General features: G+C 40.8%; 2 protein-coding genes and 1 non-coding gene across 3 annotated transcripts in view; 2 read left to right on the top strand and 1 right to left on the bottom strand.

Moving 5' to 3' along the window:
* The window catches only part of LOC133051872 (carbonic anhydrase 5B, mitochondrial), a 389751-nt gene extending 383028 nt beyond the window's left edge, over positions 1–6723 (top strand). The window contains exon 9 of the mRNA XM_061136544.1: positions 6712–6723. The gene's annotated coding sequence lies outside the window, so the exon portion shown is untranslated. The remainder of the gene's footprint in view (positions 1–6711) is intronic.
* Positions 6724–8656: 1933 nt separating this feature from the next.
* GRPR (gastrin releasing peptide receptor) overlaps positions 8657–21664 on the top strand; it is a 41142-nt gene continuing 28134 nt past the window's right edge. Inside the window, exon 1 of the mRNA XM_061136449.1 lies at positions 8657–9430. Coding sequence (XP_060992432.1) covers positions 9027–9430 — 404 coding nt within the window. The 5' untranslated portion in view covers positions 8657–9026. The remainder of the gene's footprint in view (positions 9431–21664) is intronic.
* LOC133053264 (U6 spliceosomal RNA) lies at positions 18305–18408 on the bottom strand. The gene has a single exon (XR_009692195.1). It is a non-coding gene; the product is annotated as a U6 spliceosomal RNA (small nuclear RNA).

Genomic DNA, 21664 nt, shown 5'->3' with positions numbered 1-21664 from the left:
GAAAATGGTCACAGAAAGTCCAAGCGAACTTCAGAAACTATAAGAAAATTAGTTTCCATTTCACATCACCCAAAATTCTCTATACAGTTAAAGGTCATCACCAAAACGGTGTCCAGATTGTTTAAATGGAAAGCTTGTTTATGTTTATAGACTTGCTTTCTTTAAAGAAGTTGCAAATGTTGTCCTAGTTAGGCAATTGTCTCCTTGAGAGTAGGGACCATTGTTAATTTTTGTATTTCCAAGGTCTAGAACTGGGTCTGGTAGTGAATGGCACTTAATGTAAGTAGTTTTGCATGGTTACATAATGTCAACATCTTTACTTTGGGTGTGAATACAATCATATTTCTGGTAATTGAAAGGAATCTATCCCACCTAAAGAATCACTTTACAGTGGAGAATCTTGGCCAACACAGCCTTAACCAAGGGATCAAGATTAACAGGGCCACTGATATCACAGGAATATCAGCATTGGCTGAGTCATGGCCCTCAGTGATATCCAGGTCCTGATCCCTGGAACCTGTGACTATGTTATTTGACAAAAAGGACTTTGCAGATTCAGTTGAGATGGGGAGATTATTCTGGATTATCTAGGTGGGCTCAGTGAAATCACGAGAGTCTATAAGAGTGAGGCAAAAAAGATTTGCCTATGGAAGAAGGGAAGGTACTGTGATGATGTAAGCATAGATTGGAGTGATATGGCCACCAGCCAAGGAATGGTGGGAGCCTTTAGAGGCTGCAGAAGGAATCAAACCTGTAAAACTTATTTCAGACTTTCATCCTTCGGAATTATGAAAGAATACATTTCTGTTGTTTTAAGCAAATAAATTCATAGTAATTTGTTATAGGAGCAACTAATACATACTCCCTGGTATGATGTGATGAGAAGAGCACCTCACTTCTATGCTTTTTCTCCCCCAAATTCATATCCTTAGTCTCAAACTTAAACCCAAATGGAGGAATATTCTACAAAATTCCTGATCAGTACTCTTCAGAAGTGTCAAGGTTAGGAAAAACAGTACTGTCTGAGAAACTGTCACAGAAGAGAGGAAATTAAGGAATCGTGGTGTATAAATGCAGTGTGGTATCTTGGATTGGGTCATGGAACAGAAAATGACTGGCAGGAAAACTGGTGAAATCTGAATAAAGTCTGTAGTTTAGATAATAGTCTTGTGCCCATGCCAATTTCTTAGTTTTATAGATGTTAACAATAGAGGAAGCTTGGGGAAGGGTTTATGGGAACTCTGTACTATGGTGGCAATTTTTCTATAAACCTAAAGTTACTTCAAAATAAAATGTTTAAAAAAGAATTCATCCCAGCAACATGTTGGTTTGTGAGACATCTATTCGTGGATATAGGCATAACTTAGTGATGTGTTTCAGAGGGCCTGCAGTCTCACTGATTGGGTTCTCCCACAAGAGAGAAAGAGTTAGAAAGAGAAATGGCTGAGGGCAGAGGGGAAGGTGCCACTTTACATTGCCTTAGGTGCCACTGGGTGATACCGATGCCTCAAGTTGTTCTGAAGCATAGGCCAGGGGAAAATGCCCTGTATTTTATGGAGGAGGAATCTATGGCACAGAACAGTTCAGTGGCAAATAATGTTCACTGAATTGATTTGACTTACCCGAGCTCACTTAGCAGATGGGAAAATGGGATATAAGTAATCTAATTTCCAGTTACATGGTGGCTAGTCAAGAAAGTTCAGCTTATTTATAATTTTTAAAAAATACATCTGTTTTATCCAGGTAAGAAAATTTGGTGGCACTGAATAACATGTGGATTTGTCTCCTTAACTTTTCTAGATTTGACCATACTTTGCTTCACACTCTGACTATTCAAGATTCAACCAGTTTATAGTACTTGCCTTTTCTGATGTTCTTGTTCTGTTTTCTTTTGTCATTTTGGTGGTCCCCACCGCCGCCCTGGCCCCTTCATCCATTCTACTTACCAGGTGTTATGTACTACTGTGTAATAAGCTACCATAAAGCAGTGGATTAAAACCAAAAACATACAGTCTCTGTGGATCAAGAATTCAAGAGTGTTGAGACTGGATGGTTCTGGCTTAGAGTATCTCTTGAGATCATAGTCAAGAAGTTGGCTGAGCCTGCAGTCATCTGAAGGCTGGACTGGGGCTGGAGGAACCATTTCCAAAAAGACTCAGAGAGCTGTGGGTGGGAGTCCTCCATTTTTCAGCCTGTGGTCCACTGAGTCTCCTCACAACATGGTGTCTGACTTCCTTCAGAGACAGCGCACAGGGGGAGCTGCAGTGTCCTTTGTCATCTAATCTTGGAAGTTACACACTATCACTGCTGCCTCACTCTGTTTGTTAGAAGCCAGTCACTGAGTTCAGCTCACATTCAAGGGGAGGGAAACTTATCTCCACCTTTTGAAGCAAACAGTACCAGGAACTGGTGGAATATGTTAAAAACACCGTGTGAGGTGTTCTCTCAGCCTTGGGTCTGACTGAGAGTCTGGTCTTCCACTTCCAGGCCTTCTCTGGGCATCAACCTGCAGCTTCATGTGGCTCAAAATGAAACTTGACTCTTTCTTTCAAAAGAGCCCCCATCTCTCCTAAGTTGCCAAGCGCCATGAAAAGTCACAGACTGTTAAGAAAAGAGAAGGGAACTTGAAGTGATCCCAGCATTACAGGATCTGGATATAGTCATCTGTCTCTTTTGTTCCTGCTGCAGCACTAAAATTTGACATCTCTGATTCTTCTCAAGCAAGGGTTGCTACAATCTTTTCAGCAGCTTCTCCATGGTGCTGCTGCAAATATATATTGCAGTCATGTTTGGTACCCACTAACTTTCAGCACATGACTTTTTCCTCAAAGCGTAACTTCACTTGATTCTTGGCGATTTCTCTATGCATTTAAACTGTTGTCATTCGACATCCTGGTTCTCAGACAGCCCTCTTAATTATTTACCTCTTTGCTTCCAGACTTCAGCAGTTGTTTCCGTTGGCTTTCTTCCTTCCCCTTATTCATATAGTGAACTCAGTATCCCTGAAACCGGATTCAGCATTTCCCTCCACAATGGCTTCCCCCTTGTTCTTGCTGAACTGAGTCACAAGCCTGAAAAACTCATCATCTTGGGCTTCTCCATTGCCTGTATTCCCTATATTTGTAATGGGATTCTGGCCCCCTGTCTTGTGACAAAAACAACTTGCCTGTCCTGCAGTCTGGGACAGTTCCCAGCCTTATCAGAGATATCAACAACCCCAAATCAGGGATTCTTCATCCAGCTTCCAGTTGGTCCACTGGCTGGTTTCATTCTGAACTTGAAATTCCAGCTTCCTATCTGTTCCCCCTTCCTGCCCTGGTTTCTTAACCTTTTCTGCCAGATCTCCCTAACCACTACATCAACACTTTTCAGACTTTAGCGTGCATATGAGTCCTTGAGGAACTTCTTAAAATGCAAAATATGGGGACTTCCCTGGTGGTCCAGTGGCTAAGACTCTGAGCTCCCAACGCAGGAGGCCTGGATTTAATCCCTGCTCAGAGAACTAGATCCCACATGCTATAACTAAGAAGTTTGCATGCTGCAACTAAAGATACCATGTGCAAACTAAGACCAGTGCAGCCAAATATATAAATACATGTTTTAAATGCAGATTATGATTAAGGAAATCTGGGGTAGTACCTGAATTTCTGCATTTCTCATAAGCTCTATGGTGATAACCAGGCTGCTGACTCAAGGCCCATACTTTGGGTATCAAGGGCCTGTAATAACAATCTCCTAAATCTGCTTCCTTGCTCAGCCTCTCCCTCCACAGAGGGAAGGCACAAGGACTGTCATGTTGCCATGATCTCTGGGATAGCAGAGAGTTGCAGTCCCTTTGGGACCTCAAGAAAAATAGTGATTCTTGGGTTCCATCCCTGGATCTCTGATTCAATAGGTCTGAGGTATGGCCTCAGAATCTGCATTTTTAAGAATCACTCCAGGTAACCTTGATGAAATTTTTTTTAATAAAAGAGCCAGTGTTTTATAGCCTAAAGTCCAACCAGAAACCTAAAATGTCAAGTCTTCCCCAGCAGATCCAATCTCCTTTTTCTCATTTATTACTCCCCTGCATAGCTTTGTTCCAGACAGACTCTCTCTCAAACCCAAAGCATCCCTTTCTCTTTACTTGGGTTCCACCTACAAGTTCTACCCACTCTATAATTAATTTACCTTTTCTGTGTACATTCATTGTCAGTCTACCAAGAATACCAGCTATTGGAAGATGCAGTGGTGTGCACATAGCTGGTGGAAAGAGACTTTGTCTCTACTCTCTTTGGTCCCATTGAATCCACCCATCCTACCAAATTCTACCAAGGAACTGTGCCTCTCCCTCATATTTAAAAAAAAAAAAAACAAAAACAGTTTTCTGGAAGAATGGAAAATGTGACTCTTTAGCCTGAAATAGAAGTGACACTCCTGCTCCAACACATAAGAAAGGACGCTGAGTCACACTCCTATTCAGAAAGTGGAGTCCCTGAAGATGGGGACTTTGTATTATGTTTGTTCTGTCTCATTTTCATAAGCCATAGGCATCTCATGCTCACCATTAAATAAAAAACTAAGCAAATTTTTAAGTATGTTTGGTGATCTGCCAGAAGGTGACACATAATGGTCGGGATGGAGAGTCATTATAGCTAATTAGTTGAAATGATATCAAAATTTTCTAATGAGCTTTTTAAAACAACCTTGCTCCCAGAAAATATTAGGTGTTGGACTTTAATATGTCTTTACTTCTGAAATACTACCGGAACAGTCTATCGTGTTGTGGAACACTCAACACCAACAGCAGCCTTGAGAAGTCACTGCTAACTATAAGCTTATATGGGAAGAAACACTAAGGGCCCAGGTGGATTTAAGAGGTGAGGTTGGCCCAGCACATGGGATGTCTAAAGAAATCAAAGGAGACAACAACATCCAGGAGTCTTCTTTGTGAACCAAAATGTGCCTTTCAGACCAAGCTTCTTTTTTTTTTTTTTCTTTCTTTCTTTATTTTTTCACTGGGTTTTGTCATACATTGATATGAATCAGCCATAGATTTACGCGTATTCCCCATCCCAATCCCCCCTCCCACCTCCCTTTCCACCCGATTCCTCTGGGTCTTCCCAGTGCACCAGGCCCGAGCACTTGTCTCATGCATCCCACCTGGGCTGGTGGTCTGTTTCACCATAGATAATATACATGCTGTTCTTTCGAAACATCCCACCCTCACCTTCTCCCACAAAGTTCAAAATTCTGTTCTGTATTTCTGTGTCTCTTTTTCTGTTTTGCATATAGGGTTATCGTTACCATCTTTCTAAATTCCATATATATGTGTTAGTATGCTGTAATGTTCTTTATCTTTCTGGCTTACTTCGCTCTGTATAATGGGCTCCAGTTTCATCCATCTCATTAGAACTGGTTCAAATGAATTCTTTTTAATGGCTGAGTAATATTCCATGGTGTATATGTACCACAGCTTCCTTATCCATTCATCTGCTGATGGGCATCTAGGTTGCTTCCATGTCCTGGCTATTATAAACAGTGCTGCGATGAACATTGGGGTGCACGTGTCTCTTTCAGATCTGGTTTCCTCAGTGTGTATGCCCAGAAGTGGGATTGCTGGGTCATATGGCAGTTAGAAATGCAAATCAAAACCACAATGAGGTACCATTACACGCCAGTCAGGATGGCTGCTATCCAAAAGTCTACAAGCAATAAATGCTGGAGAGGGTGTGGAGAAAAGGGAACCCTCTTACACTGTTGGTGGGAATGCAAACTAGTACAGCCGCTATGGAAAACAGTGTGGAGATTTCTCAGACCAAGCTTCTTAAAAAGAATCCAAGATGCATCACAATGTCACTCAAACCTGCCTCAGGGTGCTTTTCACACTGTTCTTTCCCCACCCCCTCTTCCAATCTGGATGGCCTTTTTGGACTTGGAGTTGTCCCCTGCTCAGTGCCATGTTCTTTCCTTTAAGCCTCCATCCTAGGTGCATACTGTTTTCTCTGTTCAAAGGATTCTGCCAGACACTTAACCTTTAAGATCAAATGTCACTTTCTCTGGAGAAAAGGTAGTTGCTTTATTCTAGGGAGGGGATGGGGTCTAAATGTTGCGATTTTTTTTTTTAAGAAGCCGGAGTTTATTTCTATTTAAACAATACTCAGCTTTCAGAAAGTTAAAAGGCCCAAAGATGCCCAAGTTTAATATAAAAATATAGCCAGGGTCTGGCTATTGGTACCTTTGTTTCGAAATCCTCAGGATGAGCCAGGCAGTTCAATGCCTCACCAATTCTTCTAGTCCAAGAGTGGTGAATTTCTCTGAGTTTTGCCATAGTTCCTACAAGGCTGTTCCTACAAGGTTGTCCTTCTAGTAATGAACAAAAACAACGCCAGAAGCAATCATTGTCATTGAGAGGAAGAAAGGTAAAGATCAGAGAAGAAAACCACCACAGGAATTTCAAGAAGCAGAATTGTTAATATGGTATAGGATGAACAGAAGCATTTGCAGTATCTACTGAAAACCCTTCTTGAGTTATTCTTTGAAACCAGGTCCTCTAAGTCTAAGCTTGAGTAATTGGGATCATGATGGATCTTACAATAACATGTGCATATGTGCTCAGTCGCTTAGTCATGTCTGACTGTGCGACCCCATGGACTGCAGCCCGCCAGGCTCCTCCATCCATGGGATTCCCCAGGCAAGAATACTGGAGTGAGTAGCCATTCCCTTCTCTAGGGGATCTTCCCGACCTAGGGATCGAACCCAAGTCTACCCATGTCTCCTGCATTACAGGTGGATTCTTTACCACTGAGCCATCTGGGAAACCTATAATAACATGTATCTTCATCTTATTTTTCTCAATCCCTTAGCTCTTACACAATGCCTGGAAAATGACAAATGTTTGATGTCTTTCAAGTAGATGGAGGACTAGCTGATTCATATGTATGATAGGACCTTTTGCCTATTGATCTTGAGGTCAGTTGCTATTCTGACTTTATTGGGCTTTTCCAAAGTAAAATCACAAAAACAGTCTCTTTCAATCACAGTGATAATAATAGTTATAATAATAGCAGCTGATATTACTTGAGCACTTACTAAGTGCCAAATTCTATGAAGTCTTAACAAGGATAATTTCATTTAACTTCACAAATTATCCCCACTTTACAGATGAGAAACTTAAGAGACGCTTAAGACACCAAGTGACTAGTCTAACTTGCCAAGGTAATGAGTGAAGGAGCCAGGACTTAAGCACAGAGTCCATGTATAGCATTATTAACCTCTGTTGCCAAAAGCTCATCAATACCATTAGGCTCATAGTTGTTGACTGATTACTGGTGCTATTGATCTCCACTGAGAAGCTCTCCACACTCTGGGCATGTAGCATCAGATTCTACTACTGGCTGAGAGGAGCAAAAGCCCTTGGGTTTATAGAAGAAACATGGCAGCCACCTTGGTTTTGTAACCTGTCTTTGGAAATTTCCATGACAACACACTTGGAGGCTTTCTTAGTGGGCCCTGGCATGGTGATGAGTGCAAGCTTCTTTATTCCTTATGAATCCTAAAAAACCAAACTTTTGGTGACAGTGCCTGCTAGTAACTGGCTTCCTGTGATGTATCTGGAAGAGCTGGCTGCACATAAGTCTTAAAGATTCACCCTTGTAATATATTTATACATTGTTGCTAAAGATCAAAGTTGACATCTAATAGTACCTCCTCAATAAAGCCTTTCCTGGCACATGTTAACTCTAAGTTACTCTTTCCACTCCCCCAATCCTGAGTATGTTATCTGTAACTCCTTCACAGTTCATTTCCCACTCAGAGCTTATGAGGAAATTTGCTATAAAATGTAGCAAACATTAATTAAAAATTGCAAATAGCTGCATCAGAATGCCAATTCATGTATTTTTTAGATCCAATGAGAAAATACCCATTCTTCTGGAAAAGACTGCTTATCTGTGAGAGTTAAAAAAACAGCTGGCTTTTGATTTTTTTTCTCTCTGGTAAAGGGAACAGGAATGTCCTGGCCGATCTACAGGACAGAGCCTGTGTGTGTCCTGCTTTCTACTTTTCCCAGATGTCAGGTGCTGAAGGTTTAAGGCAGGAGTCCTGTGCGTTTGCCCTCAGAAACGATCCCCGTTCAAATAGGCAGCAGGAAGACTGCATAGGACCACTCACATGTGGACGCCCTGCGCATCTGTGTGCCGTTTGATTCAGGGACAGACCTTATTTTATAGCAAGCTTAACATGTTAGATTCTAATGTATTGGAAAAGATGAGAGAATGGGCTGTGAATCTGGATATGGAAAATCTTTCTAGTATCAGAAGGATTTTGCAGAGTGCCGGCAACACTTAGGAAATACCTACCAGAGGTGCTGTGTCTGAAAAGAGAAGCCCAAATTTACCTGCTAAAGTTGTCGACTAGGATCCGCAGACTGCTGTGCAAGTCTCATCTGGGCAGAGCAGGCAGCTGGGCAGTGATTGAAGTGTCCAGCAGGGGGCTGGCATTGTCTGTCTGTAAGTAGCCCTGGTTCCTCTTCAGAGCCTCTGCTCAGCAGAGCTGCCGTTTGCTGGTGAAGTTGGTGACGTATAAAGCATTCCCGCCTATAGCATTTGAGGCTTTTTCAGTGCAGTTTTTTTCTACCCACTTTAAACCTTCAGGTTCTAAATATCAGGAAAGACAGCAAATGCCGTGTGAAAATAGCAGGCCCAAAGTTCTTAGTAAACTGCAGCCAGGGAGACTCGGACTAGACTGGAGGTAAAAGGTGTTGGTACAGAGTGGGTCTGATTCTAAGCCTTTTGAGGGCTGAGTTTTTGTATTTGTTTTGTTAACTTACTCAATTTAGAGATGTAGTATACTGGTCATGTAAAGAGCAGAGCAGCACCAGCATCAAAATAGTGCCAGACAGTTTTGAATGCCACAGTATCTATATTTTTATTCAAGAAGATAAAGAGCCCAGCATAGATTCTGTCCTCATCTTTACCCAACTGCAAAGTCAAAAGTCAAGAAACAGCATCTCACGGCACTTTTTTAGGTGGGAAGGAATCCAGAGGATGGCTCTGAGTGACTGTTTGCTTCTGAACTTGGAAGTGGACCGTTCCGTGCACTGCAACAATAGTGTGGAGCTCCCCGTGAATGACGACTGGTTCCACCCAGGGGTCCTCTATGTCATCCCTGCAGTTTATGGAGTCATCATTCTGATAGGCCTCGTTGGCAACATCACCCTGATCAAGATCTTCTGTACTGTGAAGTCCATGCGAAACGTGCCAAACCTGTTCATCTCCAGCCTGGCTTTGGGAGACCTGCTCCTCCTGGTAACCTGTGCGCCCGTGGATGCCAGCAGGTACCTGGCTGACAAATGGCTGTTTGGCAGGATTGGCTGCAAACTGATCCCCTTTATCCAGCTTACCTCGGTAGGGGTGTCTGTCTTCACACTCACGGCTCTCTCGGCAGACAGGTAAGTCCTGGAGGACAGTGACATTCTCTCCGAGGGTGGTAGATGCCTCAGTAGATGAGCTACCACATTGGAAGAGATGGGGCTGTTTGTGCACAGGGAAGTTCTTCTCAAACTCCAGTTCCCTTCCGGGCATGTTCCTATGCTAGGGATTACTTCTTGAGTTTGATATATTGGTTTAAGAAAGAAAAGTCAGTGCATGGTGGGGGAAAACGGGGAAAAAAGTCTCTGTGAATAAGATTGAGGTGCATTTTCTGGAGACAATTGATTTAGCCTTGCCTCTTCCTAACTTCTTGTTCCCTGCAAAATTAATTGACTGGTGAGGAAAAAAAAAAATCACACCTAATAGAGTTTAAACCCCAGGCAAATGTTTCTTGGAAGCAAAGTCTTCAAAGAACAGAAAAGTCCCACTGCATTTCCTCATTAAATGTTCTTTCAGAAATAACCAAGAGGAGAAAATAAGCAGCATTTCCTTGAAATCCATCCTCTTCAGACAGTTTAATGTTTCTCACAGCTGATGTTGTATTTGGTTCTCTGAAACTGAACAGTTTGTGTGCTGGTTTTTCTAAATATCTCTTAAGTGAAATCAAGCATTATTAGGATTTTTTTTTTTCATGAGAAAGCTCCATTCAAAGTTGATTTCAGATTTTAGTATATTTATTGACATACTTCCATATGTAATACCTTTAGGGCTTTTTTTTTGGCGGGGGAGTGGGTAGGGAATCCAGTACAATGTTTTATTCTGGGAAATATACATACTTGTGAACTGCATTTCTTGTGTGAACATAGTGCTTAAAAATTTACATTTATCCATTCTTAAACATTCATATTCATTCTTTAAGCATTTATCAGATGTCTGTCACATAAAAAACCCTTGCTTGAAATAACCAGTCAGGAAATATCTGCAGGTTCACATAAATTGCTGAGCACATCTTATATACTTCTGGGCTCTAGAACTTGGACACAGTAATGGGTAGGCTCCAGACACATAGTTGACCAAATGGTCAAATTAAGAAAAACTGGTGCAAGGAACCAGAAATAATCAATTTTTATTTTAAAGTCTACTGTATGTTGTGGTGTTAAAGATACATAGCGATGTAAGAGTGTACCGAGAAAGGCATAGAAGCAGCTCTTGAAAATGTAGACCCTGAAGAAAATGTCCCACATTTTAATACATATGCTGCTGGATTCTCACTTTGTAGAGGAACAAACAGTCCCCAGGTGATCTGGCTTTGTGAAGCAATGGACAAATAAAGATAGTGCTATCAGTATTTGTAGACATGTGTTTATACTTAGCTGCCTGAAGTACACTGCTCAGTACACACAACTTTTTCACAGACTGAAAAACAATAGCCCAAGAATGAGGTTTACACATGGCACCCACTGGACAGGGTTTTTCACTTCCCACCACTCATCCTCAGCTTGCTGTAACCCTGAACATGTGCCCACCAGGGCCTCATGACCACAGGCAGTCTCACTGTTGGGCCAGGGAAGGCAAACTGTGGAGTGGCATCAGGTCAGTGGCTTGTTACCAGTGGCCAAGGGTACCTCAGGATGACGATCATTTTCATGATGGGAAGTGAGATGAGATTTTGGTTTCTGGGTTGGTGAATGCAGTGCTACAGATAGTGTTTCCTGTCTTCCTAGGGTGGAATCGGGAATGGGGGGAGAGGAAAGTGAGGGCGTGCAACAAAAGATAACAGCTGCAGGGAACTCTTCTCCAGAGTTTCAAAGCAGACCAAATTCACCATCAACAGAAAGGCTCTCTCAAAAGCTGGGCTGCACCATTAAGTTTACAGTTACTGTATGTCTTTTCCAAATTCAGAAATTACTTGTAAGCTTACATATAACTAACTTTTTGTGTTTTGCTAAGGCTTACAAAAACTGACAGATTACCTACATCACAAGTAGTGCTTGTGACCAACTTCAACAAGAATCAGTATTGAGCTACTTAAAATGTATGACTGTACTTATCTATGTATCTCATCTTTAACATATATATATGGAATCTAGAAAAATGGTACACATGAACCTATCTCCAGGGCAGGAATAGAGACAGAGACATAGAACGGACATGTGGACACAGGGTGGGAAAGGGGACCGTGGGATGAATTGGGAAAATAGGAGTGACATATATGCACTACCATGTGTATAACAGATAGGTAGTGGGAACCTGCTATAAAGCAGACGAAGCTCAGCTCAGTACTCTGTGATAACCTGGAAGGGTGGGGAAGGAGGGAGGTCCAACAAAGAGGGAATATATGTATACATATAGCTGATTCACTTCATTGTACAGCAGAAACTAATATAGCATTGTAAAGCAATTATACTCCAATAAAAAAATAAAAAAGAAAAGCTATTTGAGTTTTATAACAACCTCTTAAGGTTGGCAAGGAAATATACATACACACACAATATCTATATTTTTTCTTGTCAACAAAGTTAATCTATACAGTAAACTGAACAAGTATGGAGCTCAATATTTTTCATATATTCTATATAACAATATAACCACCACCCATATAGAGATATAGAACAATTCCAGCACCCTAGGAGTTTCTCTTATGTCCCTTTACAGTTAATCCTCACCCTCGAAGACAGGCAATCATTATTCTGAGTTCAATTACCATGTTTTATTTTTGCCAGTTCTTTAATCTTATGTAAATAGAATCATACTTCTTAATGCTTATCATTATGTCAGGAATAGTCATCCACATTGGTGCAGATAGCAATGGTTTATTCTTTTCAGTTGTTGTGTAGTGTTCCATTGTATGAATATACCTCAATTAATTTATTCACTTTAATACTGATGGATATTGGATTGTTTTCAGTTCGGGGTTGATAATAACCTGCTCTGAGTATTCTTATTCATGCCTGTTGGGCAATATAAGTGAGTATATGCCTGAGAGAGGAATTGCTGGATCATAGGGGGCAGATATTTCGTAAATATTGTCAAAGAGTTTTCCAAAGTGGTAGTCTGTATCTGATGGGTTGGTTAAAGGGTGAACCAGAAGACCCTCCAAACTGGGTAATCACTGCAGTCACTGGGAGCTTAAAAATATGCAGATTCTTAGTTCCCATCATAAATCTCCTGACTCAGCATGGATGCTTATCAGCCCACTTTGGGTTGACCAGATATGCAAGTACTCATCCCAGCCTCCCTTCTTCAGCTTTCCCTCCCCAGGTGAATTTGTCTTTGTTTATATGAAAAGCAAAGCATTTTTTCTGGAAACGTTTATAGTGGGGCATGAAAGGGAGACTTTAAGGCAGTCCCAGGATTCTGTGTTTCACACCACTGACCAACTGCAGATTTACATTCAAGCCCCTTCCCTATTGGTCCTGCTCCCCCACCATGCTGTCTTCCCCTCCTCACATACATTGACATGCTCTTACATGGTCGTTACACCGATAGGTTCCTGGCTCTGCTTCCTTACTCATGCTGTATCACTCCCATTCTCCAGAATGCTTTCTCCTTTCCTAATTAGAAGACCCTTCTCCCCATCTCATGTGATGCATGAAAGTGGAATAGACATCAAGAGCCCTACATTTTCGTTTCCTACCATTACTACACATATAAAGGAATTGGACCAAGTCCCTTAACTCTCTGACCTTAGTTGGATCATCTCTAGTATAATAGGCTTGAGCTAGATTATTTCTAAGGTCCTTCCAAATTTTAATCATGATTTTTATCTGTCATCTTGCCCATCACTTGGATTCTGGTTCAAGCCTGCATCTGTTTTTTTTTTTTTTTAATTATTTATTTATTTATTTATTTTTTATTACTTGGAGGCTAATTACTTCACAACATTTCAGTGGGTTTTGTCATACATTGACATGAATCAGCCATAGATTTACACGTATTCCCCATCCCGATCCCCGCCTCCCACCTCCCTCTCCACCCGATTCCTTTGGGTCCTCCCAGTGCACCAGGCCCGAGCACTTGTCTCATGCATCCCACCTGGGCTGGTGATCTGTTTCACCATAGATAGTATACATGCTGTTCTTTTGAAACATCCCACCCTCGCCTTCTCCCACAGAGTCCAAAAGTCTGTTCTGTACATCTGTGTCTCTTTTTCTGTTTTGCATATAGGGTTATCGTTACCATCTTTCTAAATTCCATATATATGTGTTAGTATGCTGTAATGTTCTTTATCTTTCTGGCTTACTTCACTCTGTATAATGGGCTCCAGTTTCATCCATCTCATTAGGACTGATTCAAATGAATTCTTTTTAATGGCTGAGTAATATTCCATGGTGTATATGTACCACAGCTTCCTTATCCATTCATCTGCTGATGGGCATCTAGGTTGCTTCCATGTCCTGGCTATTATAAACAGTGCTGCGATGAACATTGGGGTGCACGTGTCTCTTTCAGATCTGGTTTCCTCAGTGTGTATGCCCAGAAGTGGGATTGCTGGGTCATATGGAAGTTCTATTTCCAGTTTTTTAAGGAATCTCCACACTGTTCTCCATAGCGGCTGTACTAGTTTGCATTCCCACCAACAGTGTAAGAGGGTTCCCTTTTCTCCACACCCTCTCCAGCATTTATTGCTTGTAGACTTTTGGATAGCAGCCATCCTGACTGGCGTGTAATGGTACCTCATTGTGGTTTTGATTTGCATTTCTCTAATAATGAGTGATGTTGAGCATCTTTTCATGTGTTTGTTAGCCATCTGTAAGTCTTCTTTGGAGAAATGTCTGTTTAGTTCTTTGGCCCATTTTTTGATTGGGTCATTTATTTTTCTGGAATTGAGCTGCAGGAGTTGGTTGTATATTTTTGAGATTAATCCTTTGTCTGTTTCTTCATTTGCTATTATTTTCTCCCAATCTGAGGGCTGTCTTTTCACCTTACTTATAGTTTCCTTTGTAGTGCAAAAGCTTTTAAGTTTCATTAGGTCCCATTTGTTTAGTTTTGCTTTTATTTCCAATATTCTGGGAGGTGGGTCATAGAGGATCTTGCTGTGATTTATGTCGGAGAGTGTTTTGCCTATGTTCTCCTCTAGGAGTTTTATAGTTTCTGGTCTTACATTTAGATCTTTAATCCATTTTGAGTTTATTTTTGTGTATGGTGTTAGAAAGTGTTCTAGTTTCATTCTTTTACAAGTGGTTGACCAGTTTTCCCAGCACCACTTGTTAAAGAGGTTGTCTTTTTTCCATTGTATATCCTTGCCTCCTTTGTCAAAGATAAGGTGTCCATAGGTTCATGGATTTATCTCTGGGCTTTCTATTCTGTTCCATTGATCTATATTTCTGTCTTTGTGCCAGTACCATACTGTCTTGATGACTGTGTCAAGCCTGCATCTTAAAGCCCTAAGTTGGACTGTTCTAGCCCAGATTTTTGACCCTCTTCTAAACATGAGGCTTATTATCTGAGACATGAATTATCTCTTGATGCCTTTCATCTTACTGTTTTGAAGCATTAGTCATTTGTCATTTTTTAGTCTCTCATCTATTCATTACTTTGACTTTGTAAACAACATACTATTAAGAGTGTTAAGTATGATTAATCATCTGAAAGCATACTCTTAAAAACATGTCACTCCATCACCTATTTCTTCTCTATTCCTCTCTATTAAGCTCTCGTTATTTGGGCAAATGAGAGAAAATCTATTCTTTGTGAATCAGGAAATCACAAAGGGATACAGTGGGTAGATGGGTAGATGGATGGATGAATGGAAAGACAGATGGATGGACAGATGAGTGGATAGGCAGATGGATAGACAGATGATTGGAGAGATAGGTGAATGGTTGGGATGGATGGATATATTTTTTACATACTGATCTTTCCTACAAGATGTCCATCTCTGTACTAGGTGCCTCAGTATTATATAAAAGAATTTTTAAACCTAACAGGAAAAGGGTAAGGAGAGTTTGTGTTTTCTTTTCTAGCATAAGTGCAAAGAATAAAGCTGAATTTAAGGTTAATAGCATTTATATTATATGCCCAAGTTATATTGTTTCTGCTTCAGTATTGTTACTCAGTTTTATTTCCACTAGAATGGGGCTGACAGAATAAATCCCAAGGACTGATGTGCTCCACCGTAATGTGATCCTTCTTTGATTCCATGCAAAAGACCTTTTCTAAGTTTTTCCCACCCTTGTGATTTGGAATGTGTAAGTGCAAGCTTTTTGAAGTGCAGATTCTTTTAAATCTTTGCAAGGAATTTATGAGCTAATGTAGATAATGTAGTTTTCAGCCTTTCTTGCCATCTAGAGCTGCAAAGCCAACATGGGAGCCACTAACCACATGTGGTTATTTAGATTTAATTTTTTATTATTGTTTTTTTAGCTGTGCCACATGGCTTGTGGGATCTCAGTTCCCCAACCAGGGATTGAACCTGGGCCACAGCAGTGAAAGCCTGGAATCCTAACCACTAGGCCATCAGGGAACTCTCAAGATTTGATTTAAATAAAACTAAAAATTCAGTCCCTAGTCAAACCAGCCACATGTCAAGTGCTCAGTGCCATATGTGATTCTACTGGACAGCACAGACACAAAACATTTTGATCATTGGAGAAAGTTCTGTTGGACAAAAACACAGAGGAGCATTCGCTGTGTGCCTTGGGGTCCAGATCTCTTTCCCAGGATTCATGTTAGCTGCTCTCGTTCATTGAGGGTATCAGGAATTCCTCAGGCATATATCAAATGCCTCCAAGCTGCATGGGCTCTTCCTGTCTATAAAATATCTTCTATTGGAAGATACTTAAAGATGAAGAGGAAAGAATACAGGCAACCCAATACAATCACCAGTCACAGGCTTGGGGAATTCAGGCATCCCACTGATAAGGTTTTGAGACTTTCTGAAGAATACCTATGGGATTCACTTCCCTGGTATGTGCTGTGAACTTCTGTCTGATCCTTCCATTCTCTTTTGCCAGGTCCTCTTCCATCTACCAGCCTATCTTTTTACCTTATCTCAAAACTCACCAAAGCAAACACTGCTCTAGCTACACTCTTATCACCTCCTACACCTGCCACCTGACTTCTCTGCTCTTTAACTTCACTTCCCCCTCCCTGATGGCTCTAATGGCTCTTCCCTCCATCTAGCCAAATGCTACCAGTCTTTCAAGGCACAATTCAAGCCCTTCTCTTTTATGAAGCATTCCCCTTTTGCTTTCATTGATTTTGTTTTTCCCCCTTCCTAAGAGGCTTTCGCCTGTACTGCTCATTAAATATCGAATTTATCCTACCTTGTATTACTGGGTCCTTTTTTAAATTATTATTAATTTATTTTTTTATTGAAGGATAATTGCTTTACAGAAATTTGCTGTTTTCTGCCAAACCTCAACATGAACCAGCCATAGGTATACATATATCCCCTCCCTTTTGAACCTCCCTCCCATTTCCCTCCCCATCCCACCCCTCTAGGTGGATACAGAGCCCCTGTTTGAGTTTCTTGAGCCATACGGCAAATTCCTGTGGTCCATCTGTTTTACATATGGTAATGTAAGTTTCCATGTTACTCTTGATATGTTTTTTACTTCCTTCGTCCTATGGGAAGTTCCATGGGGGCTATACCTGCTACAACACCAAGGCCCACCTTCCATCTAATAAGAGGACAGTACCTACAGCTTGGTTGATGTTTGAGCAGCGACACGACAATAAAGTGCAGCAGCTACAAGTTCATACCCTTATAAATGGTGTTCTGAGGCTCAGTTTCCAACACTGGGGGAATTTCCACACATCCAACAAGCAATTCTCAGAACACCACCAGAATTCAACTCAATTCTGACACGATCAAACCAGAGACAACGTTGGATTCCACACATTGACGGTTCAGTCCTATAAGACTGTACCACCCGCCACTCCCATTTTGGATGCCAGTCACAAACCTGTACTTCTGACCAACTTTCTAAAAATCAGAGGTCCCCATGACACCCTGTCCTCAGGTTCCATTAATTGGCTAGAATGACTCACAGAACTTGGAAAGACATGTTATTTACTAAATCACCAGTTTATTGTAAAAGGATATCATACTTTTATCCTCAGGAACAGCCAGGTGGAAGAGATACAGAGAGCAAGGTATGAAGAAAGGGATCTTCCATGCCCTCTCCAGGCACCACAAACCCTGCATCTCCGCGTGTTCTCTAACCCAAGAACTCTCTGACTCAGAGAGTTCCTGTCCTTTTTTTAAAAGGTATTTATTTTTAATTGGAGGATAATTGCTTTACAACACTGTGTTGGTTTCTGCCATACAACACGGTGAATCAGCCGTGAGTATACATATGTCCTCACCATCTTGAACCCCCCCACCCCCCACCCCATCCCATACCTCCAGGTTGTCAGAATATCAGATTGAGCTCCCTGCATCACACAGCAAATTCCCATTAGCTATCTATTTTACATATGGTAATGTACATGTTTCAGGGCTACCCTCTCAATTTGTCCCACTCTCTCCTTCTCTCGTTGTGTCCACAAGTGTGTTCTCTATGTCTGCATCTCTGTTCCTGCCCTGCAAATAGGTTCATCATTACCATCTTTCTAGGTTTCATATATATGTGTTAATATACAATATTTGTTTTTCTCTTTCTGACTTACTTCACTCTATATATCAGGCTTTTTAGGTTCATCCACCTCACTATAACTGGCTCAAATTCGTTCCTTTTTATGACTGAGTAATATTCTATTGTACCAAATTTATGTATGTAAATTTGTACCAAATTTATTTATCCATTCATCTGTCGACAGACATCTAGGTTGCTTCCATGTCCTAGCTATTGTAGATAGTGCTGCAATGAACATGGGGATACATGTATCATTTTGAATTCTGGTTTTCTTAGGCTATATGCCCAGTAGAGGGATTGTTAGGTCATATGGTATTTTTATTTCTAGTTTTTTAAGGAATCTCCATACTGTTCTCCATAGTGGTTTCATCAAAAAATATGGAACACTTCATGAATTCACATATCATCCTTGGGCAGGAGCCATGCTAATCTCTGTATTGTTCTAATTTTAGTATATATGCTGCTTAAGTGAGCACTGTCCTTTTGGATTTTTATGCAGGCTTCATTACACAGGCATGATTGATTAAACCATTGACCATTGACAGCTGATTCAACATACGGCTTCTCTCCAGAGGTGTAGAGCTGGGACTGAAAGTTCCAGCCTTCTAATCAAGCCTAGAATCACTTGGAAACCAGCCCGCATCCTTAGCTGCTTTCCAAAAGTCATCTTATTAACATAACAAAAGACGCCTTTATCACTCTCAACACACTTAGGAAATTCCAAGGGTTTTAGGAGTGTTAGCCAGGGACTAGAGGAAAACCAAATGCATATGAGAAATATATTTTGGTTGTCTGAATGACCAAATATGTATTTCTTATAAATCACAATATCTTACCTTGTTTGACACAGAGACCGAAAGAGGTGCTGGAATTTGGCCTTGTCACAACAAATTCAAAGTAGAAGCACACTAGAACCCTGCTTTCCACATTCCAGGTCCCAGTGCCTTCAGGGAAACTGAAAAAACTATCAAGACAAAGTCTGACTCCATTTCCCTTCTCTGGACAGTGGGAGTTACTGATCTCAAACCCTGCTATTCTGAGGGAAGATGTCCTGAGTGATTCCAGGTTGGTCCCCTTCTGAGGGGATCACCCCAGTGATTACAGAGCTCCTCTACTGTTCTAGAGGCCCAGCGTCACTGGTTCCCAGGGGATTGGCCGTTTCTCAAAAGGGAGGACAATTTAATCTCTTGTAAGCATCTTTCCTAGAAAGTCTCTGTTGGAGGAGTTTACATGAGTCACCAGTCCAAAACTTCTATAGAGTATGATTTTTCTGAAGCATATGCTGCCTCTCCTGAAGGAAACTCGGTTCGTGTCTCCGCACAGTGAGGGATCTGTCACAGCTGCTGGCTGTGGGAGTGCTCAGAGGGCAGCTGCAAGGGAAGAGTGTGTGTGTGTTGAGGGGGGTGGTTCCCAGCAAGACTCGTTGAGTTGGAGTGCTGTGGAGATAAGGGCAGCAAAGAACTCTGACCTTGTCTCTCACACATTATCTTTTAAAGTCGTAGACCTTTATATGATTAATTATCATTTCTGGCAACTTAAAATGCATGGAGGCAAAAAAAAAAAAGGCGCATACTTAATCATGAAACATAGAGTATAGACTGAAAGGGCTCCCTGGTGAGGTTTTTTGAACTGTGCTTGTCAATAACGCCCTTTGAAAATAGACTAAATTTGCATTTTTGCACTTGTAAATCCTCCTGGTGTGTGGGGTTTGCATAAATTCTCTCTTAATTAAACACATGGTTTGCAGAATAAAAGAAAAATTTTTTCTCCATTCCTTTTTCTACTTCCCTGTAGTAGATCAAGGGATCTTATTTATTACAATCATCTTTGAAATTCTGATTATTAAGTATTATATTAATATCTGGTATTTGCTGCGACATGAAGTGATTTGCCTAGGAACCAGTAAGAGATTGCAGATTCATTTTACATATTAAATGTCACCTTCTGTAGGAGGTCTTCATCGATCACTCAGTCTAAAGGAATGACTAACACTTTATTCCATCGTCCAGTTTCTTCTTTCAGGTTGATTGAGGTGTAGCTTATATACAGTAAAATTTTAAGTGTGCATTCTATGAATTTTGACAAACTTACACAGTCATATAACCACCACCAGCACAATCACCTGCTTCCCAGGTGGTGCTAGTGGTAAAGAACCTGCCTGCCAATGCAGAAGATATAAGAAATGCAAGTTCAATCCCTGGATCAGGAAGATCACCTGGAGGAGGGCATGGCAACCCACTCCAGTATTCTTGCCTGGAGAATCCCATGGACAGAGGAGCCTGGCGGGCTACAGTCCATAGGGTCGCAGAGTCGAACATGACTGAAGTGACTTTGCACGCATGCACAGCACAATCAAGATATAGAACATTTCCATCAGCCCCCAATTCTTTTATGTCCCTTTGTAGTCTATACTCTTCCTCCACCCAGGAGGGGATTTTTTCCCCAGATCCAAACTTTGTTTAGTTTATAACCTCCCTTACACACTAAGTTGTTCTTATAGAAAATAAAGCTCCTAGAAAAAGGAAAGAAAGAAAACAAAGCTCCTGGCAGCCACTGATCTTTTCCAAAATATCATATGAATGACATCATACAGTGTGTAAGCTGTTTGAGTCTGGCTTCTTTCAATTCATGTTGTTGCATGTATCAGTAATCTCTTCCTTTCTGTTGCTGAGTAGTAGTCCATCGTGTGACTAGAGTGCAGTTTGTTTATTCATTCTTCAGTTAATGGGTATTAGATTTGTTTTCAGTTTGAGGTGATTATAAATCAAGCCGTCACAAACATTCACATACAGTTTTTGTATGGATGTATATCTTCATTTTTCTTGGGTAAATATCATCCACTATTTTTTTTTTTTTTGAGAATTATTTTGTTCATTTATTGGTTTACTTGCTTACTCTCTGTCTCCTATCACTAGAATATAAGCTCAAAAGAAAAGAGGGTCGGGGAGGCTATGGCATTCATTAGTATACTATCTGACACTAGGACAGTCTCTAGCCTGTAGTAGATGCTCGATAAGTGTTTGCTGACTACTTGAATAAATGGATGCATGAAGGAAGGGACAAAGGAATGAATGAATTCTGGTAGGTTCTACTATCCATGTTCCTGCAAATGGCAAATTTTCACATTTTTATGTCTAAGTAGTATTTTATTATATATACATATACCATATCTTATTTTTTAAAAAAAACTTAAGCTTTTTATTTTGTTTTGGAGTATAACTGATTAACAGTGCTGTGGTAGGTTCAGGTGAAGAGCGAAGGGACTCTGCCATATGTCTACATGTATCTACTCTCCCTCAAACACTCTCCCAACCAGGCTGCCACATAATATTGAGCAGAGTTCCCTGTGCTGTACAGTAGGTCTTTGTTGGTTCTCCAGTTTAAATATAGCAGTGTGTATGTCACCTTCCCAAAGTCCCTAACTGTCCCTTCCTCCTGGCAACTGTAAGTTCATTTTCTAAGTCTGTGTGTCTTTCTGTTTTGTAAGTAACTTCATTTTTATCATTTCTTTTTAGACTCCACATATAAAGGATGTCATACGATATTTCTCCTTCTCTGTCTGACTTACTTCATTCAGTGTTATGCTCTCTAGGTCCATCCATGTTGCTGCAGATGGCGTTATTTCATTCCTTTTAATGGCTGAGTAGTATTCCCTTGTATATATGTACATCTTTATCCATTCCTCTATTGATGGACATTTAGGTTGCTTCTGTGTCTTGGCTATTGTAACCA

Source organism: Dama dama, chromosome X (assembly GCF_033118175.1).
Source record: "Dama dama isolate Ldn47 chromosome X, ASM3311817v1, whole genome shotgun sequence".
Lineage (NCBI taxonomy): Eukaryota > Metazoa > Chordata > Mammalia > Artiodactyla > Cervidae > Dama > Dama dama.
The sequence above is the reverse complement of the archived record's forward strand: the minus strand, read 5'-3'. Positions and strand labels throughout refer to the sequence as shown.